General features: G+C 45.4%; 1 protein-coding gene across 1 annotated transcript in view; it reads left to right on the top strand.

Annotated features, from left to right (window-relative positions):
• The first annotated feature begins 552 nt into the window (after positions 1-552).
• ANXA3 (annexin A3) overlaps positions 553-27,560 on the top strand; it is a 33,015-nt gene continuing 6,007 nt past the window's right edge. Inside the window, exons 1-10 of the mRNA XM_079991131.1 lie at positions 553-683; positions 4,203-4,240; positions 7,807-7,894; positions 13,256-13,350; positions 16,178-16,291; positions 17,633-17,723; positions 23,271-23,350; positions 24,676-24,732; positions 25,703-25,796; positions 25,937-26,032. Coding sequence (XP_079847257.1) covers positions 4,226-4,240; positions 7,807-7,894; positions 13,256-13,350; positions 16,178-16,291; positions 17,633-17,723; positions 23,271-23,350; positions 24,676-24,732; positions 25,703-25,796; positions 25,937-26,032 — 730 coding nt within the window. The 5' untranslated portion in view covers positions 553-683; positions 4,203-4,225. The remainder of the gene's footprint in view (positions 684-4,202; positions 4,241-7,806; positions 7,895-13,255; positions 13,351-16,177; positions 16,292-17,632; positions 17,724-23,270; positions 23,351-24,675; positions 24,733-25,702; positions 25,797-25,936; positions 26,033-27,560) is intronic.

Below are 27,560 nucleotides of genomic sequence, written 5' to 3' on the forward strand. Positions count from 1 at the left end.
ACGCTGGCCACGTGACCCGGAAGTGTCTCCGGACAGCGCTGGCCCCTGGCCTCTTAAGTGAGATGGGCGCACAACCCCAGAGTCTGTCAAGACTGGCCCGTACGGACAGGGGTACCTTTACCTTTACCTTAGACGACGTGGTGTCAAGCAATTGCCATTCCACGCTTTCCAGCGCGTTCCCCTATCACTTTCCTCACTTAATGGAAAAACAACTCTGCAGCTGCGTAAACACGCCCTTTATTTTCTAATTCCCCTTGGCTTTGGCGCCCCTTTCCTTTTTGGCCAAGCCCCCGCGCACTGAGCAAATACAGGGGATGCTCATACAGCAGCCATGCAGCCCTGAGAAAGGCAGAGAGCCGTCGTGCTAAAGCGGAGAGCTTTCCCTGTGGGATGCCTGCCTGCCTGCCTCCAAACTCTTAGCAAAGCGCAGGAGCGTCGCCGCAGTTCGAGCCTCCCGGCTCTTCCGGGGCTGCAGCGAGACCAAGAGTGACGAGAAGTAACCCGACAGCGAGCTGGGATGGGCCGGCCGTGAGCCCAGCCTCCCTCCCCGGCGTCGTGGCCCAGCAGGTGGGGCTGAGCGAGGGCGGAGCGCAACTTTCCCTCGGCAGCGGCTCCACTCCCGGGGCGCTTTTCCCCCTTTGCAAACTCGCGGCTCCTAGGGCGCGTCTGGCTGTTGCTGGCGGGTAAGTCATCGAGGGCAAGGGACGCCTGACTTTCTACCCCACCTCTCAGGCTCCGGGGGGACCCCGTTGAGGCGGGCGGGGCGCGCTTTCGTGCCGGTGCTGGAGCCCGAGGCGCCCCAGCCGCGCCTTCTAGGCGCGCCGTCGCGGCTTCTTCCTGGGATTATTGGAAACGGCGCGCGTTGCGCGCTTGGGGCAGCAGTTTGGCCCCATCAGGAGTACCAGCTCCTGAATTTTGTGGGTGCTCGGGCACCCAGGGCCCCGGCACCTATGCCAGGCAACGTACGATGGGGAACATAGGTGTCAATGCCCAAGCTGAGCACCCACCAAATTCCGTGCCAGGGCCATGGCACTCACGGCTCCAGGCATCCACGGTCGCGGGGCCAAGTTCACACTCCTGTTGCCTGGGGAGTCTTCGGGAGTGCAGCGGGAGAAACTCCTAGCCCCATTCCGACAAACCTGGCTAAGGACTTCCTATGGGTTTCAATCTCTGGCCTGGTTTGATACAACAGCCTCAATCCTAATATAGATTATTGCCCAACTTGGGTTTGGGATTCCTCTCCCTCCCCACACCCATTTTTGTTAGAGCTTTCTTGAAACTCTCTGAGGTGCAGGATATATTTCCTGTTGTGTGTTGCTAATGTGCAGGGAAAGGGCATGATGACTCATAGGGATGGAATCATGGGTGAATGAAGCTCTTTCACATGTTAGCAGCACTCCTGTTGTGACTGTAACGTTTCAAGGTAAAGCTGAGTGGAAATACATATTTGTGATCTGGCTCAGATCAAAGGCCTCTCAGTTCATGGAAAGCAAGCATTTGAGGGAGAAGCTTTCTGTGTGCAGTGAATGTGGTGGAGCTTCATAATATATAACACACACACACGTGCATACATCTGCCGTTTGGAGCAGGATGGTCCTGAGAGGATTCTACCATGTAAAAAAATCTGGACACTTAATTTGGTTTAAGGATTAGAGAAGTTCATGGAGCATCTGTCTATCTGTGGCTGTTATCCATAATAGACATTAATTGGAGCTGCCACACATCCAGAATTTCCTGGACATAGCTGGGATTTGGCTGTTGAAAACAGTGTCTGGGTGGAAATCACTGAAATGTCTGGGGAAATCTGGACATATGGCAATGTATGTTGGAAGTGCATATTTTGGCGAATTTCCTTTAAAATAGCTCAAAACTACTTTTTTGGAGATTTTGCAGAAGGAAAAAAACCTCAACAACTTTGCCAAAAAAGGCTTTACAGTGTTTGTGTCCCGATTTTCACTTTTTGAAGTATGGCAACCCTACGTTAATGAAACCTTGGCAGGATATCTTGGTATATAATATGATGCCGTGGTTAGAAGTGTGATGGTGGCAGTTTTAACCACGCCTTCTTTCAGCTAGCCGCTTTTGGAGAGTGTGTGTTGGAACAGATGGAATTCTGTATGGGCGGAGTAATCCCAACTTTCCCTGCTAATATGCTCTAAGTTTGTCTAGAGACTGTGTTGATCAACACCTGGGAAACTCTCTGGGAAACCTGCTATATGACTGTGCAAGACTTGAGCATTTGCACATTACACCTTGGTCTCTTGAAAAACCAACAGTCTGTCTGAGTCCTGAGAGATAGTGGAGGCTGATAAACTCTTAATAACCCCATGACAGTCTGAAGCCAGCTTGAGTCATCTACACAGGCTATACTTCAGTGCAGGAAGAAAAGAAGTGAATTGATAAGGGCTGCTGAACCCTCATTGCCCTGCTTACCTCCACAGGTTGCTTCCAGATGACCTGTATGCTAAGCAGTGGCTGGCTCAATCGGTTAGAGCGTGGTGCTGACAACGCCAAGGTTGCAGGTTCAATCCCCATATGGGACAGTTACAAATTCCTGCATTTCAGGGGGTTGGACTAGATGATCCTCAGGGTCCCTTCCAGATTTACAATTCTATGATTCTCTTGATTTTCACTCTTCCTGAGTCGTTTGCACATGGTGTCTGGGCTGGTTAGACGCCTTTAATTCTGATCTGTTTGTGGGAAGGTTAGACAGCACTGTGTGAAGCAATGGCTATCCCATATTTTCTAGTAAATTGCATTGCTACTTTCCTTTTCAAATTTTTTTAAAAGAAGATTTGTTGACCAGCAGTGCCTTTGATCGTGTGCAACCTTAATTTGTTGCCATGTGACAGAATCACTTTTAAAAAATAACAGTAATCTGGAACTGCCTAGAGTTTGCCTCAAAGCAGCATATTTTATCAGGTGCTGAAGTGAGCCCTGCTTGGAGAGATGCATGCCTTGCGTGCATACCTAATTTGTTATCTAAACCCAGAACCCCACCTGTACTTTATATGATACTGGGGAAGACCCACATTTGAAGAGATGGCTTTTCCCTCGTTGCCCCTGGTGTGTCCTTTCTTCACTAAGCCTGATTTTGAGAAGCAGAGGAAGGTTCTCTAACTGCTTTTACTCCTCTGCAACCCTTGTTTCCATAACTTCAGGTTGGGTGGGGCAAATTTCTCCCAAGCAAAACACTGAGCTAACTTTATGCTTTAAGCCCTGTGTACTTGTGGCAAACGAACATCTCTGTTTAAGGATCTGAGTCAATACGCCTTTTCCTGTGTTGCGTATTTGAGCTTGGACAGTTTCCAAAGTTCTCTGGGTAAAAAAATAAAATAAACCATGGGTGGGATGATGTTAGATATACAGTGTATTCCCTCTGCTATTCATTCCCTGTCGCCTGTGACTCAGGCCAGAATTGAGAGTTATTCAGAAGCCTGTTTATTTGGGGGGTGGGGTGGGGGCGGGAATGAATGGGAATGGACACTTTGCAAACATGAAGCAGCAGTTGGGAGGGCTGTTGATGTTGTGTCCAAATGTAGCAAACTGTGGCTTGTACAAGCTGTAGTTCTCTTCTCAAATCAGGACCTGACACTATGGTTTGGAAACAAACAATGTTTTGCTTCATTCAGGCAAAATGGTGCCTAAAACAGTTGTGGTGGAACGGAGTGCAGGAAGACATAGCTAACTGACCACAACAGTCAGAGGGAGCTGGTTTTTGTTGCCAGTTTCACAGTGTGTGTGCAGGCCTCACTATAGATTTATAGATGTAGAGTTATTGTGAATCTTAAAAGGTGCAGAACGGGGTTTGGATACCCTCAGCAGCAACATCATGAGAATTGCCGCAGGAATGTATTGGAAAGAACGGACTGCTAATTGTCTTCATTTTATTTTATAGCATTTTTAAGCCCTTTAATATTTCAAAAATCCCTTAAGTAGCGCTCACTATGTGCAATATAAAAACAATGTTCTTTAAGTTAAAAATAGACCCTAAAAATACCCAACTGTATAAAAACAGGTAAAAGCAAATAAAAGAGATTCAGGAGTTTCATACACATTAATCCAGGTCTGATCATAGGAGTCAGAGAAAGCCCAGTGGAAAATATGAGTCTTTACAAGAACATACATCTTTACTTGTGTTAGTGCATTTTATAATAACATGCCCAGTGTTGCATTCTGTTAACATCTGGTTATTCTTCCAGAGTCATTCTGAGAGAAGATCATAATGGCTTCTGTTTGGGTGAGTAAAATCATGTCGCCCGCATACCTTACTCTTGTGCATTTGGGATCATCTCTGTTTGCTTGGAGACTGAACTTTAGAGACAAAAAACAGAGAAATTCTGAGTCCTTTGCATGGCACACTTCTGGCTGTTTTGCTCATGTGCCATTTTGAAAAACTATTGCCGGATAATGAAATTATTTGTTTAGTATGGAGATCACAGCTTTGCTTAAGGTCTGGTAGTATCCCAGCCAGCCAGCCAGCCTCTTCTGAGAAGGGCATCATCTAAAAGCAAATTCTGAAACATTGGGAGCTGCCTTGCACCAAAGTCAGATCCATTAGTCTTTCTATCTTAGTAATGTTCACACTGAGTGGCAGCACCTCTCTAGTTTTAGACAGGGTGTATTTTCAGACAGGTGTGGTATTCAATGAACTTTTACTCAAGAGTTAGACCCATTGAAATTAATGAACATGACTCAGTTAATACCTCCTGCCTAAAAAGCATGTGTTCTATCACTGAGCAGTAGTCCTTTCTAAGGTCTATATTCCTCCAACCTCAGAATATCATCTTGCTGATTATGAAAATTTTTGCTCTACTTCCTTTCTTTGTTGAATTTGTAACAAACCTCTCAGTCAAGGGTAATTAACTGAAAGATGGATTCAGACTCATGTGGTTAAACTGTTACGGTTTTTCTAATGTGATGATTGCACTACTATTCATTCATTTACTTGCTCATTCGTTCATTTTTCTGGAAATTTATTCCATTTTCCGCTCGTTAGCAGGAGTCCTATGTTAACTTGCAAATGAGTCACTCCTCATCCCAGAGGTGGGGGGGTGGGGAACCCCACATTTAATCTTGTAGCTCCAAAGCTGTCACTTTTCTTTTAGGGAGAAGAGAATAAGCTATGAAAGATGGGCCTTGTTCCTCAACGCTAGCGAGAGCCTTGGCTTTGTAGCAAATGTTTCCCACATCCGAGTTCTCTCTCTGGGCAAAATATCACCATGGAAGAAATTCGAGAAGTGGCTCCCAGGGTGACAGAAAAATCAGGTTCAGGAACTGTCTCTAGGTTTGAGGAGAGCCACTCTCTGGTAACATTGATGTGCCCTCTCTTGGTGTCTTTACCCGAGAGCAACATCCTGCAACTATGAGCCGCCATTTTAATTTCCCAGAATGTTCCAGAATGCCCAACGTGGCAGCACTATGGGGCACTGTGGAAAATTAAAACAGAGGGTTGTCAAGTCCAGTACGGGGTTCTTGGGCTGGTGGCAGCAATGTGGGCCCTTCTGAGGTGATAGGGCTAGAACGTGACCTGAAAAACTGGCCTGGCCAGTTTTTCTGGAAGGATTTCCAAATACATTTGGGATGTGGCTACGACATCCATGCACTTTAGATACAATGAGGCTGTGGTTCTGTCAAGGTTACCACAGCAGGGTCCCTCAACCAGGTGTGCTCCCTCAGCTTTGGACTACAACTCCCATCAGCCCCTGCTAGCAGGCGCCAAGTAGGATAAGGCTGCTGTGCGGGAACTGAAGAGCCACAGGCAGTTTAGTCTGTTACAGAAACAGGAAGGAAGCAGAAGATGGAGACAGCAGTTCATGTCTCCACTTCAGCAAACATCCTGGAGCCAGCAAATGTGTACAAAGCAGAGTAATGCCCACATGCAAGACTTCCCTGGCTCACTGTCTACCTGGCTTCAACCGCACTTTGTCTCCACGATGTGAAGGATTGGCTTTCCCTTTGCACATTTCCAGCTCTTCCTCTCAGCCTAGCACGCACAGTGCGCACTGCTGCACCAGCAATCTCAGGAATGTGCAAGCTGCATGTGCCTTTCATTGTTCTTGATTGTGGCTGAATTTGAGCATGTTCAGAGCCCCACGCAGGCAGGATTTTGGCATCAGGAAAACTGCTTCGCTTTTATTTCTTCATTTCCAGTGGATGAACTAAGACAACATTCCTGAATGGCTGAGCTCATAAGCTCCTGGGGTTTGTGTGTGTGTGTGTGTGTTTTCCCTTATCCACACCCAAGTGAATTTCCTCTGGCCTCCTCTGGTTAGATCAGATCCTATAAGCAAAAGGCCAGGAAATTGATTTGTTTGCTGCTCCATTACCGTATTTTTTGCTCTATAAGACTCACTTTTTCCCTCCTAAAAAGTAAGGGGAAATGTGTGTGCATCTTATGGAGCGAATGCAGGCTGCGCAGCTATCCCAGAAGCCAGAACAGCAAGAGGGATTGCTGCTTTCACTGCACAGCGATCCCTCTTGCTGTTCTGGCTTCTGAGATACAGAATATTTTTTTTCTTGTTTTCCTCCTCCAAAAACTAGGTGCGTCTTGTGGTGTGGTGTGTCTTATAGAGCGGAAAATACTGTCTATTTTAAACTTAGAGAGGCTTATGAACATACATCTTATTTTAATGAATTGACTTTTGTGCAACTTTGGAAAGCTTTTACAGAGTCACGGTTAAATACAATAAACTCTGCTTATAGAGATGGGAGACACAGAGGCATACCAACAAACAAACGTGTCTGCATTAGAGAATGTCCTGAAGTAGAGGACCTTATGCATTATATCTTGCGCTGCCCCTTATATAATGAAGCAAGAGAAGGATTTTTAGCACTTATAATGACAAGGTCCCCTGGCCAGAACACCTCTGACATGATTTTATATCTCCTCGCAGTCAGATATAAGTATGTGACCTAGCGTGTAGCACTCTTTGCAACTGCCGCTAGGAAAATTAGAGCAAATTATATAGCCAAGGTAGCTATATAATTTATAATTTATTTATTTACATCAAGCTATATTTCATCTTTATCACCAAACTCCGAATATAATTGCACATTGTATTAATTAACCTTATTTTTTAATATATCAGTGGCCATGTGATAATTTTAGCTTATAAATTTTATTGTTTAATGTCTTAACTTGTATATTAAGGTACTTTTATAGCTCTGTTTAGAGTAGCTAATGTCTTGATAATGTTAACGGAGAAATCTGAGGGTTCCCTTGGACAAAAAAACAAGGACACCAACCAGGAATACCAGAGCAAAACAGCAGCCAGTAGGCTTGGTCTTTATTGAAGACTGTCGTGACAGGACTCCCACCTGCCACAAGGTGGAACAAGATGGAAGCCCCGAACAAAAGAGCCCCCAAACTTTTATTAGCTGCTAATCCCCATGTTACACCCACCAAACTACATCACGGTTACATCATGAAAGGGGAGGTCTGGTGGCAGTAATCTGAGCATCCTGGACCCTGCCCCATGGTTCTCCTTTATTATATCCATCAAAACTTATTTACACTGTTGAATTTATCTTAATGCTGCCAACGTTTTCCAGTGTACACAATTTCCCCCCATATATTCGATAAACATTTTCCAATCTTCTTTAAATGTATGTTCTTCTTGTTATCTTATTCTATATGTTAGATCCACAAGCTGCGCATATTCCATCAGTTTAAGTTGCCATTCTTCTTTAGCTGGGACCTCGCTTGTTTTCCATTTTTGGTATAGTAATAATAATAATAATAATAATAATAATAATAATAATAATAAGTGGACACTTCCTTTCTCCCTGCTCTCCCTATTTTAGGTTGGCACTAGGGGAACGATTCGGGATGCTCCTGGCTTTAATGCATCAAGAGATGCTGAAGCAATTCGGAAAGCAATTCGGGGAATAGGTAAGTGGTCTTGGTCCTCTGCGTCCTTCTCTGTTTCAGGCAGGCAGGCTGGCAGGCAGGCAGGCAGGAAGAAGACCTGGTCATATGTTGCCTCACCCTAGGATTTCTGTATAAACACCACCTTCTGCATCTGGCTCAGCCTGCTTCATGTTGTCTTAGCGTTGCACCAGCTCCTGTGGTTTTGATGCCTGCAGTCACCCGCAGGATACTGTGCAAAGCAACCACTGATAATCCCAGATTAACTTTAGGATCAGTCTGAGGGCTTCCCTAGTTCAGTGTTTCCCAAACTTGTGCCTCCAGCTGTTTTTGGACTACAATTCCCATCATCCCTTGCCACTGGTCTTGCTAGTCAGGGATGATGGGAGTTGTAGTTCAAAAACAGCTGGAGGCACAAGGTTGGGAAACACTGCCCTAGTTGACCCTTCTGTCTCCAGTAGAGTCCATCCATGTAGCTCATGTGAAGCAGGTAAAGGTAAAGGGACCCCTGACTGTTAAGTCCTGTCGTGGCCGACTCTGGGGTTGCGGCGCTCATCTCGCTTTACAGGCCGGGGGAGCCGGCGTACAGCTTACGGGTCTTGTGGCCAGCATGACTAAGCTGCTTCTGGCGAACCAGAGCAGCACACAGAAACACCGTTTACCTTACCACCAGAGTGGTACCTATTTATGTACTTGCACTTTGACGTGCTTTTGAACTGCTAGCTTGGCTGGAGCAGGGACCGAGCAATGGGAGATCACCCCATCGGAGGGATTCGAACCGCCGACCTTCTGATCAGCAAGCCCTAGGCTCTGTGGCTTAGACCACAGCGCCACCCACTCATGTGAAGAGCCTGATGCAAATTGCCCCGAGCAGGAGTAAAAACTTGCTGTATCTGTTGGGAAATCTGTTAACAGTCGTTGGCCTCCCTCTGTCTCAAGAGGCAATGGAGTGTTCCTCCAGGGGGGGAGTCAACCCATTGCATTAGCAGCAGCAAAGCGACCTCTCTGGAGTGTAAGCTTAGGCAGTGTGGATGGAGGGTCTGGGCTGCCCAGACAATAAGACCTACCCCCTCTTGATGGAAGGAACACAGAGCAAAATATTTGGCACCAGCTTGACTGCAGGAGTTTCCAGAAGGAAGAGGCTGGATTTGATATCCCGCTTTATCACAGATTACGAGTCCATCGCTCTTAACCACTACACCACACTGGCAAGGTGCCATCCAACCGTCTTAGGGATTTCTGTAGGTTTACTCTTTCACATTTTTGTTCTCTCAAAGATATCCCACAAGGCAGCAGAGATTTAGTGTCAGAGTTTTCCTTCTCCTACATGGGATACCTTCCCAAGTTGACGAGCCCACCCTGCCCCTCACTTTTGCTATATGACCTTTCAAGAACCCTTTCAGCGCTATTAATTTTTAAAACACACACACACACATACATATCAGGTACACAAACATTAGTCATAACAGCTGACAATTTATTTCCATAGCCTGTGAAACAAAATGACACTAAAATGCAAATTATCGCAAACTTCCGTTATTTATTTATTTATTTATTTATTTATTCATTCCCCACCCATCTGGCTGGGTTTCCCCAGCCACTCCAACAAAATATTTAAAATACGATAATACATCAAACATTAAAAACTTCCCTAAACAGGGCTGCCTTTAGATGTTTTCTAAAAGTCAGGTAGTTGTTTATTTCCTTGATGGGAGGGCGTTCCACAGGCCAGGTGCCACTACTGAGAAGGCCCTCTGCCTGGTTCCTTGTATCCTCACATCTCGCAGTGAGGGAACCACCAGAAGGCCCTCGAAGCTGGACCTCAGTGTCCGGGCTGAACGATGGGGGTGGAGACATTCCTTCAGGTATACAGGGCCAAGGCTGTTTAGGTCTTTAAAGGTCAGCACCAACACTTTGAATTGTGCTTGGAAACATACTGGGAGCTAATGTAGGTCTTTCAGGACTGGTGTTATGTGGTCTCGGCGGTCGCTTCCAGTGACCAGTCTAGCTGCCGCATTCTGGATTAGTTGTAGTTTCTGGGTCACCTTCAAAGGTAGCCCCATGTAGAGCGCATTGCAGTAGTCCAAGCAGGAGATAACTAGACAGCTGCCCTGGACACAGAATTGACCTGCGCCTCCATGGACAGCTGTGAGTCAAAGAAAGTTGCCTTATACTGAGTCTGACCATTGGGGCATCAGATTCAGTGTTGCTTACACTGGACAGCAGCAGCTCTTTGGGATTTTAGACAAGGTTGTCCGCCAGCCCTACCTGGAGATTGAACCCAGGACTTTGTACATGCAGATCAGATGCTCTACCACTGAACTATGGCCCTTCCCAGTGTTAGTTATATTCAGAGCAGGCCCACATTGAAATTGGTGAACATGAAACTTGAGGCTATTGATTTCAGTGAGTTTGACTCAATTGCAAATGAACAGCTAATTATTCCACGCCAGCTTAGCAATTAAAACTCTCCTGTGGTCCACAGAAATGATGATCTGCAATTCGTGAATTTAATTCCATTCATTCCAGCCGAATCAGAGTTGCTTGTACAAGAATGAGAACAAAGTTTTCTAAACAATTCATTTTCCCATGGTTTCCCCTTTTCCCCTTCTGTGCCATTGATCCAATAAGTTAACACGACACGTTTAATTAAAGCTCCGCACTTAATTTCCCACTCAGTGATAGCTTCAGTTTCCCCCCTCCCTCCAGTTGGCATTTCTGCAGCCGGTAATTAGTCATAAATTAATTAAATCTCATGTCCTGGTCTTATCCCTTCCAGCAAACCCAAATTTCATTATTTTGTGATCTGCTTCTGATAGCTAATAGCTATTGACGGAACTCTCCTCTGTGAATTCGTTGATTTATCTTTTAAAGTCTTCCAGCCTACAGAGTATCACAAAAGGACTGGTGGGTGCTCTTCCAATGTACATTCTGCAGGGGTTGCCATATTGTGCCATTGAGGGGATTGTGACAGCTGTCATGGCTGGATGCAGAGGAATGGTGGGAGGAAACAGCTGGGGAACCCCTAAGAGAAGATGCCTCGAAGCCAGGGCATCAGATGGGGGAAGAGAGAGAAGACTGGGAGGAGGATGTGTCGGAAGCTGGAGCAGTAACAGGGCTTAGTGAGCAGGAAGAGGCTGTGGTGGAGAGCAGTCCAGACTCAGAGGTAGAAGTGGAGGCTGGAGAGGAGGGGAGGGGAGCTAAGAGGCAGAGATGAGTCTGGCTGGTGAAGAGGCATGGTGTCACCAGCTCCCATCCCCACTGGTTTCCCAGAACCAGAAGAGGGATGAAGAGAGCGGAGCAAAAGCAGACAAAGCAACAGAGTCTCAGATTGCTCCGGAAGGTCCCAAGAGAGGAGGAGACTTAGGCAACTGGGGGACGGTGGGAACCTTCAGTCCTCACAACTGACTCATTGTGGCAAGACCTACTGGGAAGAGTGGCTGTGCTCAGTAGGCTGGCCTCCTGAGCTGTTTTGTTTCTTTCCCCCCTTCACATTTGACAGGAAATATCTTTAATATCCGAAGTCTACAGAAACGCTTTGTCAAGCAGCCGCAAATCTCCTACATAACATAGATGTATCCTGCTGGCAACTCTTAAATTCTCTCAGAATTCCCAGAGAGCTAGTTGCATTCACTTTCATATCACAGGTGCAGAGCTGCAGGTTTACTCAAACCAAACAGACTCAGGTTTTCAGCGGATATGCATGAGGAGGACACAGGCTTATATTAACATTTATTTCAATTTGCTGAAGAGTTTATGAGCCACACAAAGGTCTCTAGCATGCAAGAAGTCAAAGAGTTCTCTGTACACTTCTACTCCGTATGGGACTTAGATAACATTTGAGCATTGCACTCCTCTAAACGTTCCTGAGCTTTCAAACATTTCTCAGTCTGTTCACAATGCTCCCTGACAGGAGTTAAAGGATCTAGAAGCTCTTCTTCTTCCTGAGGGTCCCCGCTCTGTCCTTCCAGCTCCTTCTCATCCTGCCACCCCATTTCTATAAATCTCCCTCAAGCCTCACTCCAGCTGTTTTGTTCCTTTGGATAAAGAGTTAACTTCACTGGCACTTTTAAAGTTTTTGCTGACCTGCTCCTGACACCCAGCCTGGCAGCGGCCAGTCCTGAGTAGCGCACAAGATTAGGACAAGGGTTTTCCTTTTTGTTGGGCATAAAGCAGGAACGCGGAGCCTTTGTGAGCCCGAGAGCCACATTCCCTCTTGGGCAATCCTTCGAGGGCCACATGGCTTCTGCGCGGGGCCAGAGCAAATGGGTGGAAGAAAGAAGGCAAACTCCACCTGTGTGCAGTAGGCCAATTTCTACAACACTCCTGGCACGAACAGGGAAGCGAGGTGTAGTGGTTAGAGTGTTGGACTAGGACCTGGGAGACCAGATCCTCACTCAGCCCTGAAGCTCGCTGGATGACCCTGAGCCAGGCATAGTCTCTTGGCCTAACCTACCTCACTGGGTTGTTGTGAGGCTAAAATGAAAGAGGAAGGAGAGCTACAGTATGTGTGCTACTTTGAGCTCCATGGAGAAAAGGTTATTATTATTATTATTATTATTATTATTATTATTTATTAACAAACCTAGACAGCATCTTAAAAAGCAGAGACATCACCTTGCCAACAAAGGTCCGTATAGTAAAAGCTATGGTTTTCCCAGTAGTGATGTATGGAAGTGAGAGCTGGACCATAAAGAAGGCTGATGGCCGAAGAATTGATGCTTTTGAATTATGGTGCTGGAGGAGACTCTTGAGAGTCCCATGGACTGCAAGAAGGTCAAACCTTTCCATTCTGAAGGAAATCAGCCCTGAGTGCTCACTGGAAGGACAGATCCGGAAGCTGAGGCTCCAATACTTTGGCCACCTCATGAGAAGAGAAGACTCCCTGATGTTGGGAAAGATGGAGGGCACAAGGAGAAGGGGACGAGATGGTTGGACAGTGTTCTTGAAGCTACCAGCATGAGTTTGACCAAACTGCGGGAGGCAGTGGAAGACAGAAGTGCCTGTCGTGCTCTGGTCCATGGGGTCACGAAGAGTCGGACATGACTAAATGACTAAATGACTAAACAATAACAACAATAATAATAATTTAATTTTGCCCCGCCCTCCCCACTCAGGACGGCTAACACCAAATATAAAACAATTGATTGAAATACATCTTAAAAAACAAGATTAAAATACAACATTAAAACATTAAAATGCAACTTCATTTAGGGTAGGCTATAAATGTAATAACAAATCAGTAAAATATGTTGTAGGGAGTAGCAGATTGCAGTGGGTTTAAACCCATCATTTGAATGTAATTATTCTGATTTTTTTAGCCTGGGAGTTGAACCACTTTTTAGACTTTTTTTTTTTTTTAATCGGTTCTGTTTTGCATTTTAGGCACTGATGAAAAAACCCTGATCGACATCCTCACGGGAAGATCAAATGCTCAGCGGCAGCTGATTGCGAAGGAGTACAAGGCAGCTGCGGGAAAGGTATGATTCGGAGATGATCTCTAGGCTGCAAAAGACTCCCATCAGGAATAAGGGGGGGTGTGTTCTCTTGTGATGACACCATTACATGTGACTGCTCACTTGCTGGATCACCACCTTGTTGTGGTGAGTGGGCTTGCACGTTCCTATGACCCTTGTGAGCGAAGCTGTCGGGAATCTCTTACTCCCAGCAGGGTCACCCAAGGTGGTAAGGTCAAAGGGAAGGAACAAGAAAAAGAATGATCCAAGAAGTCCTCAAGTCCTGATTTTGTAGGTTTTGTATAGAATTATAGAAGAAAGCCGATAGGGAAAAGTTTATCATGCTTTCCCATAACACTACAGCTTCTGTGCAAGCTGAATGTTGGAAGATTCAGGACAGACAGTGTCAGTTGTTCGGTTGCTGCAAGGAATGTTAACTGGTAACTGCTCGTATGCAGTCTTCTCATGACTCACTACTGTCTAGTACATGGGTAGGCAAACTAAGGCCCAGGGGCCAGATCCGGCTCAATCGCCTTCTCAATCTGGCCCATGGACGGTCTGGGAATCCGCGTGTTTTTACATGAGTAGAATGTGTCCTTTTATTTAAAATGCATCTCTGGGTTATTTGTGGGGCATAGAAATTTGTTCATTATTTTTTCCCCAAAATATAGTCTGGCCCCCCACAAGGTCTGAGGGACAGTGGACCGGCCCCCTGCTGAAAAAGTTTGCTGACCCCTGATCTAGTATATAGTCTATCTGTTATGTAACCTAAGCCTGCCTTCAGGAACAACTCTGTAAACCTGAATGAATCCGATAGTAAAGAATTTTATATTAATATGATTCAGATTCATGTGTGTTTTCTTTAAGAGGGACAGAAAGGGATTATCAACGAGGAAGGTATAATTATTGATAGGACTCAGATGAGTTAGCAACCCGCTTGTTGCTGCATAAACTTAAACAGGGGATCGTTTAAACTCTGCTAAATTATATAAACGTTCCCAGGAAACTGTGAAACTCACTGCCACAAGAGACAGTGATGGCCACCCACTTGGATGGCTTTAAAAAGAGGATTGGATGAATTCAAGGAGGAGAGGGAAACCAATGGCGACCAGCCACGAAGTCGGACGCAGTAATGATTCTGGGAACCACAGGAGGGGAGAAGGCCATTATACAGGAATCCTGCTTTCAGACATATGGTATAGGCATCTGGTTGGCCACTGTAAGGCAGGATGCTGGGCTAGATAGTCTGGCCTGATCCAGCACACCTCTTCTTATGTTCTTATCAAACATAAGAAGCAGGAGACTGGGCTTCAAGACCCCCACGCAACCATGAAGCTTGCTGCAGATGGTGTCATCTCAGACTAACGTTGGTTGTTCTTGCAAGGCTACCTTGAGATCCAGCCTGTTTATAGCATCCTGAATTCCTTAAGGACTGGGCAGAAACAGGGTGGTGAAGGAGGTGGCAATAGGGGGCAGTTGAAAGTAGGGCTGAAGAGTTGTGCCCAGCAGGACACATGGGTGGGGAACTATGAAGCCATATGCCAGGCTTCCTCAGCCTCGGCCCTTCAGATGTTTTGAGACTACAGTTCCCATCATCCCTGACCACTGGTCCTGCTAGCTAGGGATCATGGGAGTTGTAGGCCAAAAACATCTGGAGGGCAGAGGTTGAGGAAGCCTGCCATATGCTATCAGCAGTCAGGGTGGATTAGGGAGGATCCCTGGGAGGTTAGGAGTGTTAGAATTCCTGCTCCATGATTGCAGTCATGGGATTGTTGTCTATCCCATGACGGTATATGTTTTGACTTCACAGAGTGGGAAGTGACGGAGACAGGATATTTGTGTTACTGTGTTCCGTGAAGTGGGACTCTTGTCCTTTATTCTTTTTCTCTTTGCTGTCTGTTGCTAGAGAGAGAGGGAGCCATATTGCAGTGCTCCGTGTGTAAATAAAGTAGATTAGCCAAAATGCTGAGTTGCTGAGGTCTGTTATGCAAACTGCGAAGACCCTGCGGATCCCTAAGTGTGCTGGTGTCTGTTGGCATCGGTCGCTGTGATGTTTGGGCAGAAGAAAGCTAATGAAGCTCCCGAACGATTGACCAGGAGGGAGAGAACATGCCAGTCGGGCATGTGTCTCTGCCAATGTCCTACTCGAGAGTAGGCTGAGCTCCTGACAAGGAGGTCAGGTCTCTTCAGTCCAGGATGAGGCAGAGATCTAATTATCAATTTGCATGGCTGGACCACTTCAGGCTGTAGGTGACACAGATGGATTCTCCTCCCTCCCTTCCTCCCTTCCTCCCTCCCTCCCTCCCTCCCTCCCTCTCTCTCTCTCTCTCTCTCTCTCTCTCTTTCTTCCATGTAGACAACCTTCTCCTAGTTTTCCAACTGCAAGGATCTTTTGGATGGAGGAGCAGTCATTCCTCCCGCACTCTCCCATGTGTGTTTATTTTCTTTCTGCTCTCATTATTTTAAATTGACATAGCCACCCATCAGTAAATATTTGCTGGGCACCTTGCAAACAAAGCATATTCTAAAAAACGCAGCATGTAAACGTTAGCATCAGCGATGAAAGACATCAAAACAAACAAGCCATGCTTGCAACAGTGATGGAATGAAACCATGTGCAGCCCAGATTTAAAACCAGAATTTAAACAAATTTTGGCTGCTTAATGTGCTGTGTGAAGTGGTCTTGCCCAGGCATGGGGTTTTGTCCTCACTGAGAATGAAACTACAATTAAAAGAGAGATTCAGTGGACGGTTTATCTCTGTTGTAAAGGTCAGACCGTCCTTGGAGCCTGGATAGGATTTTTGACAGCGAGAAACATTGACAGCTCTGTTTCTTTCTCTTTTTGAAAAGGATATGAAAGATGCTTTGAAGGGAGATCTCTCTGGCAATTTGGAGCGTATAATGGTGGCTCTTGTAATGCCTCCGGCAGTGTTTGATGCTAAACAACTGAAGAAATCCATGAAAGTAAGTCTACGGCGACAGCACTGCGCCTTCTGTTATTTACTCGTTTGGGAAATTTCGCTTGCCATATATTTTTGCTTCCGCTGCTGTTTTGAGGAAATTAAAAGATGGCCATACCGTATTGCGAGAATGTCTCATTTTGAATGAAGTTGTCTTTGCACATGGCTTGGGATTCAGAAAAAGGCATGTGGAGGTTGCAGCCACTTTCAAAGCTAGACCTCTGCTTGCCATTTCCCTTGCAGCAGTTGTCACTTAACGGAGGAGACAAGCCGCTCCATAAAACTGAGCAGCAGCTAGCCTCTTCAGCAGAGGAAGAGCAAGCACAGCTCCACCTCTCCATACAGTTGCCTCTGGTCTATGCCTGCTTCTTCTCTGGATTTTGGCCCCAGAGGACACACAGATGTTCTGATTCAGGCATGACATTCTGTCCCAACAAAAACCATCACATTTGTGTCAATGAACTGGGACGCTATGTGCTGTAAATATCTTTCTCAATGCCAAAAAAAGAAAAAAAAGAAAAGTAAATATCTTTCTCAATGCCACCAATCCATTCAGAGGGCAGCTCAGTTCCAAAATCCATACTTTGGACCAGCAGTTAATGGATCAATCAATTCATTGGTCGATGCTTTCGGCACCCATTTAAACTGTTAGCTCACACCATTGACTGTTCGCCAGCGGTGTTAACTAATCCCGATAGGTGCAGTCAAGGGAATGATAAGCCCCCTGTGGCTTCGGTGAAAAAGTTAAGCGCTCACTTAAAGCCCTTGTGTTGGTGTCAGTTAGGAGCTCAGGAGTTCTTGGCTGAATTGTCTTCAGTCCATCTCCCTTCTGCTGCCATGAATCTTCGGGATGTTATCGCCTCTGTTGACATTTTGTCTTTTGGCTCTTCAGAAGCTTGCTAAATGCTAGATCCCCAAGGAGGCCCTACAGTGGAAACCTACAGTGGAAAGTGCCTAAATCATAGCATCATAGTTGGAAGGGACCCCAAGAGTCATCTAGTTCAGCCCCCCACAATGCAGGAATCTCAGCTAAAGCATCCATGACAGATAGCCTTCCAACCTCTGCTTAAAAACCTTCAAGGAAGGAGAGTCCACCATTTCCCGAGGGAGACAATTCCATTGATGGGCAGCTCTTACTGTCAGAAAGTCTTTCCGAATGTTGAGTTGGAATCTTCTTTCTTGTAGCTTGAAGCCTTTGGTTCAGTTCCTACCCTCAAGGAGCAGGAGATAACAAGCTTGCTCCATCTGAAAGCCCTTGAGATATTTGAAGATGGCCATCCGATCTCCTCTCAGTCTCCTCTTTTCCAGGCTAAACAAATCCTCTTCCTCTTCTTTTTGCTTCTAGGGTGCTGGGACGGACGAGCATGCTCTGATCGAGATCCTGGCCTCAAGGACTAGCAAGCAAATGAAAGAAGTAGCCCAGGCATATTACACAGGTAACAATGATTTTGATGAAGGGATTCTAGTCAGGCAGGTGCTGTAATTGCTACTTTTCCAGCAGACAATGCTAGCTGGAGATCGGTCAAAGAGGTTTCTTCAGTCATTGCAAGAGGCTGGATGGGGAGAAGACCTTTTCTTGCTGGATAGCTGAGGAGCGCAATTCTGGGCTGGTGTGGAGAGGATGAAGCAGGCAGAAGCTAGTCTGTTGCAGTGGAATGTCGTCTCCTTCAGCCACCAAGATTTTGAGCATCGTCTTTCCCTGCAAACAGAGGCTTCTTGGAAGCTGACTGACTTGGTCCTCTGATGAGTCAATAATGTCATAAATCTCAGGAGTAAATCTGGCAAAGTTATCCTGAGGTATCTGAGCAATCTCTTAAACAGCCTGGAGTAATGTGTCAGGCCCTTATAAATCTTAGCTGCTTTGCCCTTTGAAAATATATATCGCAAGAGTCATTAATCCCGGCTCCATGGTGTCAATTAGCCACTTTAAGAATGGGGGCCAAACTCCTCTCCAGTCCTCTAGTACTTATGTAGTTGGGGCCCTTCCAGACATCCTTTTGAATGGGTGTCCAGGATGGTTTTTGTGCTTTTTGATGCTGTCAAGGGCGTTCAGACGTGATCACACTTTCAATACCCTTTGTGCAAAGTTTTGGGGCAGTCAGATCCCTTTTCTTGATCGTGTTCATATCCTCGCCTGGCTTGATTCTCTTAAGATCAGCTACATATACACATTCTGTTGGGTCTTCTCCAGCAACCTGTTCTGAATATTCATTTATTCATGTATTCATTTATAAAGGAAGAAAAGAAAATGTGAAGAAAGGGAAACAGAGAGAAGAGAAAAAGAGCCAAAAGGGCAATGTAACACATTAAGTAAAGTCAAATTTAAATGCTATAGGTTATTATATAGATATAATTGACATTATTATCCTAATCTAAATATGGTTACCAATAACCCACTACGTTGTGTATTAATGCTTTCCGGATATCAATACAGTGGTGCCCCGCAAGACGAACGCCTCGCAAGACGAAAAACTCGCTAGACGAAAGAGTTTTCCGTCTTTTGAGGTGCTTCGCAAAAAGAATTTCCCTATGGGCTTGCTTCGCAAGACGAAACGTCTTGCAAGTACTTGTGAGTTTTTTTCCCTCCCCCCCCCTTTTCTAAGCCGCTAATAGCCGCTAAACCGCTAATAGCCGTGCTTCGCAAGACGAAAAAACCGCAAGACGAAGAGACTCGGGGAACGGATTAATTTCATCTTGCGAGGCACCACTGTATATTTGTCCAAACAAAGTCTGTGTCTATAGTCAACCGGTTCGTACCTGTAATTGTCATGAAACCAATGGAACAAGCAAGTAGCTGTTAAACCAGCCTTTCTCCCCACCTGTGGGTCCCCAGATGTTGTTGAACTACAACTCCCATCACCGCTAGCTAGCAAGGCCAGAGCTCAGGGATGATGGGAGATGTAGTCCAACAACATCTGGGGACCCACAGGTTGAAAACCACTGTATTAAACCCTCATCCCCTTTACTCAGTTTTGGCTGACATCAGCTGGCCACTTTTCTGCTTGCTGGGATGCTTGGCACGTCTTCCTCTTTGCAACCCATCGCCAGATTGCTTCGGTTCTTAGAGGTCCTTTCCTGGAAAGGATCCTCTTCTGCTGCGTTTCAGAAAGATGAATTGCTGAGCTGTAGAGAAGCTGAGCATGATGGATTGGACAGTTTAATGCAGCCAGCCCAGCGGAGTCTATACTTGGAGCCGGTACAGCTCTGGGGGTAGCAGCGAGGCCCATGGCTTTGATTAATATCTGGAAGATTTATGGCTGTTTTCCCGGTGAAGTGGGTAAAGCTTTTCACTAGGAGTGCATTTAGCTGCATGCTCGAGCACGTTGTATTCTAATGGGGAGCCCTGCAAGCTGAGCCAGGCAAATAACACAAGTTTGGAGAGCATGTTTATTGAGCCGTGATGGACTTCTTGGAGGCCCGCTGGCATTGCAAGCGAGCGATTGTGGTTAATTGCTTGGCGATGTCCTCTAAAAGCAGGCGGGGGAATCTCCGGCCCTCCAGCCCTTTCCATTTGGCCCTCAGAATTCTGTCCAGCTGTCCAGCTACTTTCTTGGGCTCCATGATCACTGCAGATGGTGACAGCAGCCACGAAATTAAAAGACGCCTGCTCCTTTGGAGAAAAGCAATGACAAACCTAGACAGCATCTTAAAAAGTAGAGACATTACCTTGCCGACAAAGGCCCGTATAGTAAAAGCTATGGTTTTCCCAGTAGTGATGTATGGAAGTGAGAGCTGGACCATAAAGAAGCCTGATTGCCAAAGAATTGATGCTTTTGAATTCTGGTGCTGGAGGAGACTCTTGAGAGTCCCATGGACTGCAAGAAAGTCAAACCTCTCCATTCTTACGGAAATCAGCCCTGAGAGCTCACTGGAAGGACAGATCGTGAAGCTGAGGCTCCAGTACTTTGGCCACCTCATGAGAAGAGAAGACTCCCTGGAAAAGACCCTGATGTTGGGAAAGATGGAGGGCACAAGGAGAAGGGGACGACAGAGGACGAGATGGTTGGATACTGTTCTCGAAGCTACCAGCATGAGTTTGACCAAACTGCGGGAGGCAGCGGAAGACAGGAGTGCCTGGCATGCTCTGGTCCATGGGGTCACGAAGGATCAGACACAACTAAACGACTAAACAACAACACAGCAATAGGAAGTGTATCTCTTGAATTAAGGCAGTGTTTCGCAAGCTTGGGTCCCCAGCTGCTAAACTATAACTCCCATCATACCTGACCACTGGTCCTGCTAGCTAGGGATGATGGGAATTGTAGTCGAACAAAAGCTGGGGACCCAAGCTTGAGAAATGACAATTAAGGAGGAATGTGTGTGTTGGGGGATGAGCAGGCAAGTTTCAGAAGAGGAGGTTCGCTACTTGACCACCGCCTTGCGTTAAGCCAGCCAGCTGAGAAATACAAATTTATGTTTATTCATTTACTGCATCCCTATCTCACCTTTTTTTCCAAGGAAAGCAAGCAGAAAGTTTTCCTCGCTCCTCAGTGAATCCCACAACAACCCTGCGAGGAAGGTTAGGCTGAGAGACAGCAGCTTACCCGAGATCACCCAGTGAGCTTAAGGCCAAGTCAGAACTGAACCCCGCTTTTTCCCAGGTCCTAGTATTACACTCTAAACCAGGCATGTCCAAAGTTCGTTTCAGGGGCCTAATTGTGGATATTTCACCCCTCCCATTGCAAGAATCTCCTGACAATGTTTTCTTTTTTTTCAAATAATATTTATTGTTTTCAGTAAATAAGCATAATACAAAAGAATTAACAGTGACAAACAAAAGAGAAAAGAGAAAAAAGATAGAAAAAAGGAAAAAAATAAAAACATACAATACAGCATACTGCCACTTAATTAATTACAATTAAGTACCATCCATCTTCATAAACATAGTATTTGACTTCCTCGAGTCTCTTCTTAGTAATTATCTGTAGCAGTTTCCAATATCAATATTTCAAAAAACCAAATCACAGTCATAATCATATTACATCACTTTCCTTATCGTGCATTTTCTTATTTATAAATTTAATCCCAATTCTCCTGACAATGTTTTCAGAAAGGAGGGGGCGGAATTTGCTGGTCGCTTCTTCCGCTCCAGCCTGAGTCTGCGGGAGTCTGAGTGTTATCTGTGTAGAGATAAGATGACTGCTTAAGCAAGTGTAACACTCATGCAGTCCAGTAGCCTCCGATAGTCATTAGTCTTTAGTTACTAGTTTATTTTAGTTTGCAGTAGCTGTAAAAGAATAAATAAGTTATGCTTCAGAGTTGTCGTTTGTGTAGTTCATACTCTGCTGTGCTCCGCTGACTTTGGAACTGAGTTTGTTTTTGTTTTTTTAAATAATCTTTATTACTTTTCAAATTTACGACAGACAAGAAAAAAGAACAAAAGAAGAAACAATACAATGAACAATACAAAACACAACCTTAACACTAAATTAAACAAAACAAAACAACAACAATTAAAAAAAACATATAGCATACCATTTCATTAGTCTATCTTTCATTCCCTTATTTCATCGACTTCCTCTCACCTCCCTTTTTGTATTCCACTTCTGTTACTTGTTTCAGCAAATCCTTTCCATCTTTCTCTATTTTTATCATTATGAATGTCTTAACATATTTTTAACCTTATTTTCCATTAATACTAAAATACGTATTTATACTTAACTCCTTATAGCATTTCTGCTAAAGCCATAAAGTTTCATTCCAACAATTTTCAAACACTCATTAATTTTACAATATTTCTATGTACAAACTTTAGACTTTCCCAATCTTCTACCACCATCTCTTCTCCCTGGTCTCAGATTCTGCCAATCATTTCCGTCCATTCCATATAGTTCATCAACCTGGAGATCTTCTGTCCGGACTTTGGAACTGAGTTTGGTGCTCACAGCTCAAAGTTGTGAGTCCATTGCACTTAGACCTGCTTCCCCGCAGTGGAAGGTCTCTGGAAATGGTTTCCCAGCTCGCCTGGCCCAGTTGGGGCTGAAGAAGTTGAGCCCAGTCTGGTCACTAATCTGGCCCACCGGTCAGTTTAATCTGGCCCCTGTGGCAGTTTATTTCCTGGTTTGTTGGCCCTTTGGTGGGCCCTCATGGCCCTTCACTTCATCAAATTTGGCCCTCTTTGAAAAAAGTTTCAACACCACTGCTTTAAGCACTGCACTGCACTGGGTGTTAAGTCCTTTTGACGGCGGACTCTATGCTCCCTTGATGGCTTTGAAGTTGGCCCATAATCTGCCCCTTGGGACTGACTCTAAGGCAAAGCCGTACCTTTCTTCCATTGACAAAAGGGTTGACTTAACATCTGCCTTTATCAGAATATTATCTAACTGGGATGACAGCAGGGTGATTTAAGCAGGTCCATTCCGGCCACTAAAGGTCCTTGCTGGTTCTCCAGAGGTTTAGGGTGAGTGGGGTGGCCTGGGAGAGGCCATTCTCTGTGGCAGCCCTTAAATTGTGGAATTTCCTCCCACATCTGGCACCTTCATTATCCAGCTCCCAGGATACCTTGCAGCTTCTCCAGAAGGACACATGTTAGCCTGTGGTCCGTAGCTTCCAATAATAAAGTTCAGCCATTAAGGCCTTTCTAGAAATTTCCTCCATGCTCCAAGGCCATTGTCAGGCAAAAGGCATCTTTCAGATTTAGGATATTGAGGCACAGCAGCTGTCTGGCCCTTCCTTAAACTGTTAGGAGTAACTTGGTTGGAACCAGTTTGGGTAAACTTGTTGTTGATTTTGTGTGAGATGGCAAGCATTTTTTTAAAAAATAATACTTGAAATTATGGAAAAGAAGGCTTCAGTTGTGTGGGGCAGCCTCTCTTTGCCTGTGGACCAAAATTAGAGCTGTGGAATCAAGAGGACTCACCCTGGCACTCCTGTGGCCTTTGCGAGGCTAAAGATGGGGTCTACAGCCTGGGAATTGTCGTATGTATGGCATTCCTTACTGCTCCTGGTCCCTGAAATTTTGCTTATGGGCTTTTTCTTTCCAGTTTATAAGAAGAGTCTTGGGGACGACATCAGCTCCGACACATCTGGTGACTTCCGACAAGCCCTGTTAACTCTGGCCGATGTAAGAGAGCCTCCAGCAATTCTCTTGTTATCTGTGCCTTGCCTGTTTACGGCCAGGTTGGGATTCCAAGATTCCCAAATCCGTTAGCTTATTTGTGGTATTTGTTTCTTTTTGGGATTCTACACCTCTCTTTCAACAGGCCCTATGGCAAACGTTGGGTCCAAATGCTGTTGATCTCCTCCAGCTCTGAGTTCCGATAATGACGGCACATTCAGAAGAAGGCTGTGCATGAGATAAATGTTGAACTCCACAGCTGCATTGGCTTAATATAACTGGTCACTCTGGCTCTTATAAATACACAGTTCAGAGCGTAGCAAACTGCCTTGAGTCAAACCATTGGTCCGCCTTACACTGAATGGCAATAATTGTTCAGCGCTTCTTGCAAGTCTCTTTCCCAGTTCCAACTGGAAATGACAGGAATGGAAACCAGAGCCTTCTGCCAGCACTGGATTTAGGCAGTGCAGGCAGTTCCCTCACACGGGGTGCCAAGCCAAAGGGGCACAAAATAATGATGATTATAAAACCTATATTTAAATGGGTACAATATAAAGATCCATAAAAAGCAACAGTACCCAAATGAATTATTGTGAAAAGAAGAAATATTTAGTGGTGGGCAACAAATTTCCTGCCCAGGGCGCCATATTACCAAATTCCACCGCTTCTTCTGCATTCAAAGCAGGTGTTCTACCACAGCCCTTTGCTTCAGCTGACCCTTCTCCTGCCTCCAAATCTGTTGCCTGGGGTGGGGGCATTACCCATGGGAGACTGGACAACAGGCTAACATGCTCAACCTAAAGGTAAAGGTAAAGGGACCCCTGACCATTAGGTCCAGTCGTGGCCAACTCTGGGGTTGCAGTGCTCATCTCACTTTACTGGCTGAGGGAGCCAGTGTATAGCTTCCGGGCCATGTAGCCAGCATGACTAAGCCACTTCTGGCGAACCAGAGCAGCGCACGGAAATGTCATTTACCTTCCCGCCGGAGCGGTACCTATTTATCTACTTGCACTTTGACATGCTTTCGAATTGCTAGGTTGGCAGGAGCAGGGACCGAGCAACGGGAGCTCACCCCGTCGCGGGGATTCGAACCGCCGACCTTCTGATCGGCAAGTCCTAGGCTCTGTGGTTTAACCCACAGCGCCACTTGCACGTAAATCCATTGCTACAGGGGGGCCCTAAGTCTTGTGCCCTCCTGCAAAGGAAACCTTGTCATGTTTGTTCTCCATCTCCCATTTGCTTGTGACACAGGGCTGGCACCAAATGCTGTTTAATGTGACGAGTGCTCTTATTTTAATTAGCTTTTGAAACTTCTCTCAATGTGTTCACAGGGCCGAAGAGATGAGAATCAAAGACCGGATGAGCAGGTAGCAAAGAAGGATGCTCAGGTAATTGCAATTCAGAAAGGTGTCGGCTGTCGGTTTGACCAATCGGGAAGTTTCTGAGCTGCTTAAAAACGTTTCTTAGAGTTTCTGAGCCGGCAAGCCGCCTGAGAAACAGTTTCTATCCAAATGCGATTTTGGTTTTAAACACAGTGTAAGGTAGTCTCTATGGGAGTATATTGTATTTAATTATGGGGTATCAGAGTTTTTAGGGGGCTAACCAAGCTGGGATAGCTGGGGTAGCAGGCTTGTTGGTTTTTGAAAGTCTGATGTAGATTTTTTCAATTTCGTTGTTCTGTATGGGACAATGACATTAAAGATTATCATATCATGTTGTATTGTAAGCTGTGCAGGGCTGGGCTTGCTCCATCCTTCTGAAGAAGCATTTGGGGGGGGACATCGGGATGTCTGCATCTCCAAAAGGACACTGGATAGTTGAAAAGAAGTGCAGCATAATAATAACAACAACAACAACAACAACAACAACAACAACAACAACAACAACAACAACATCATTTTATTTATATTCAACAACAACAACATTTTATTTATATTCCGCCCTCCCCAGCCAAAGCTGGGCTTAGAGCGGCTAACAACAGTAACAATAACACTGTTTACATAAAATCACAATCAATTAATTGAAATACCATATTTTTCACTCGCAAGGAGACCAGGGGAGAAACTATAAGTGTTATTCCAATTTGACTAATAATTTTAATTGTTTACATTGGTTTTTAAGGTAAATTATATATTTTCCCCATTTCTTATTTTTTTAAAAAACGTCTTCCTGGTTCCTGAGGGCTTCTGCACTTTTAATAGTTGCAGAAGGGGCTGAAATTCCCTCAACAACTAAAGGTACATGAGCCCCAGCCTTCCTCCTTTGCTAACCTACCTTGGAAGTGTTTAGAATGCAACAGAGACCAGGCAAAGAATACAGGCAAGCTTTTAATCTCTAGTCTTCTTCTTCTTCTTTTAGATCCTGTACAACGCAGGCGAGAAGAGGTGGGGGACCGACGAGGGCAAATTCATTGAGGTTCTGTGCTTCAGCAGTTTCCCTCAGCTGAAACTAAGTAAGAAACCATTCTGGGGGTCCTCTCTTTTTCTCTGCTGCTCAGTAAAGGGAGGCAAATAGGCAACTCTTGCGAATTTTTCTACCGCCTGGAGGTGCCCCTTAACAGCGCTGGCGTTCTTATCTCTTGTCGTTCCTAAGCCTTTGAAGAATACAGAAATATCAGTGGGAAGAAACTGGAAGACAGCATCCAGAGCGAAACCTCAGGAAGTTTTGAAGACCTGCTGCTGGCCATAGGTAAGGAGGACTTGAGGGAAATGGGTCTGTGTGAGATATAACTACAGTCATACCTCGCTTTACAGACACTTTGGGTTGCGCGATTTCTTTTTTTTTTTTAATAAATATTTATTAAGTTTTTCCAAGTTAATACAAAACACAAACAGAAAGAAAAAAAGGAAAAGAAAAAAACAAAAATGCACAAAAAATGACAAAATTACAAAGAAAAAACAAAACAAATATAATTTTCATTACTTATTCCATTAACTTATTTCCCAGACCTCCTCTCACCTCCCCCTTTTGTATTCCAATTCAATTTCTTAATTCAGCAAATCCTTATTATAACTTATTATGACTTATTTTAACTTATTACTCAGTCTTTACATTACAGCTGGTGACCACTTAATTTCTGTCCAACATCAATCTAACATTCATTAATTTTACAATATTTCTGCAAATAGTCTTTGAATTTCTTCCAGTCTTCTTCCGCCGACTCTTTTCCCTGGTCTCGGATTCTGCCGGTCATTTCTGCCAATCCCATGTAGTCAATCATCTTCATCTGTGCGATTTCGGGTTGCGCACCGTGCCTAACCTGGAACTACCGGAATGGTTACTTCTGGGTTTCAGTGCTTGCACATGCACACAAGCGCTAAATCGCACTTTGCGCATGTGCAGAAGCGCCGAATCGTGACCCGTGCATGCGCAGACACGGGTTGCGAATGTGCCTCCTGCACGGATAACGTTCGTAACCCAAGTGTCCACTGTATTAGTCAGCTCACAGTGTGAGTCTGCCTTCCCCAACCTAGTGCCCTTCAGATGTTTTGGACTATGATTCCCATCAGCCACGGGGACACGGGTGGCGCTGTGGGTTAAACCACAGAGGCTAGGACTTGTCATCAGAAGGTCGGCGGTTCAAATCCCCACGACAGGGTCAGCTTCTGTTGCTCAGTCCCTGCTCCTGCTAACCTAGGAGTTTGAAAGCACGTCAGAGTGCAAGTAGATAAATAGGTACCACTTCGCTAGAAGTGGTTTAGTCATGCTGGCCACATGACCCGGAAGCTGTATGCCGGCTCCCTCGGCCAATAAAGCGAGATGAGCGCCGCAACCCCAGAGTCGGTCACGACTGGACTTAACAGACAGGGGTCCCTTTACCTTTACCTCCCATTGGCCACAGGAAATGCCAGCCAGTTCGGACTAAGTTGCCTCTGAGGAAGAGCGACTTAGTTCAAAAAGTGGCAGGCACTATAAGCCTACTTTGGGGTACATTTCCACAAATGTGATGTTTGCGCCTTTTGAGGTCTCCCTCACTTTTGTTCCTGGTGCCTGTTAATCCCCATCCTCGGACAAGTAAGATTTGTGCCCATAGCACTAAAATGCACCTGGCGATTAGTCATACAGAAGCACAGAAGCATAAAAAGAGTTGGAAGGGACCATGAGGGTCATCTAGTCCACCCCCTGCAATACAAGAATCTTTTGCCCAGCGTGGGGTTCGAACCCACGACCCTTGAGAGTCTCATACTCTACCAACCATGCTATTCTGATGGCCGTG

Source organism: Podarcis cretensis (genome assembly GCF_951804945.1).
Source record: "Podarcis cretensis genome assembly, chromosome: 9".
In the NCBI taxonomy this organism is placed as follows: domain Eukaryota; kingdom Metazoa; phylum Chordata; class Lepidosauria; order Squamata; family Lacertidae; genus Podarcis; species Podarcis cretensis.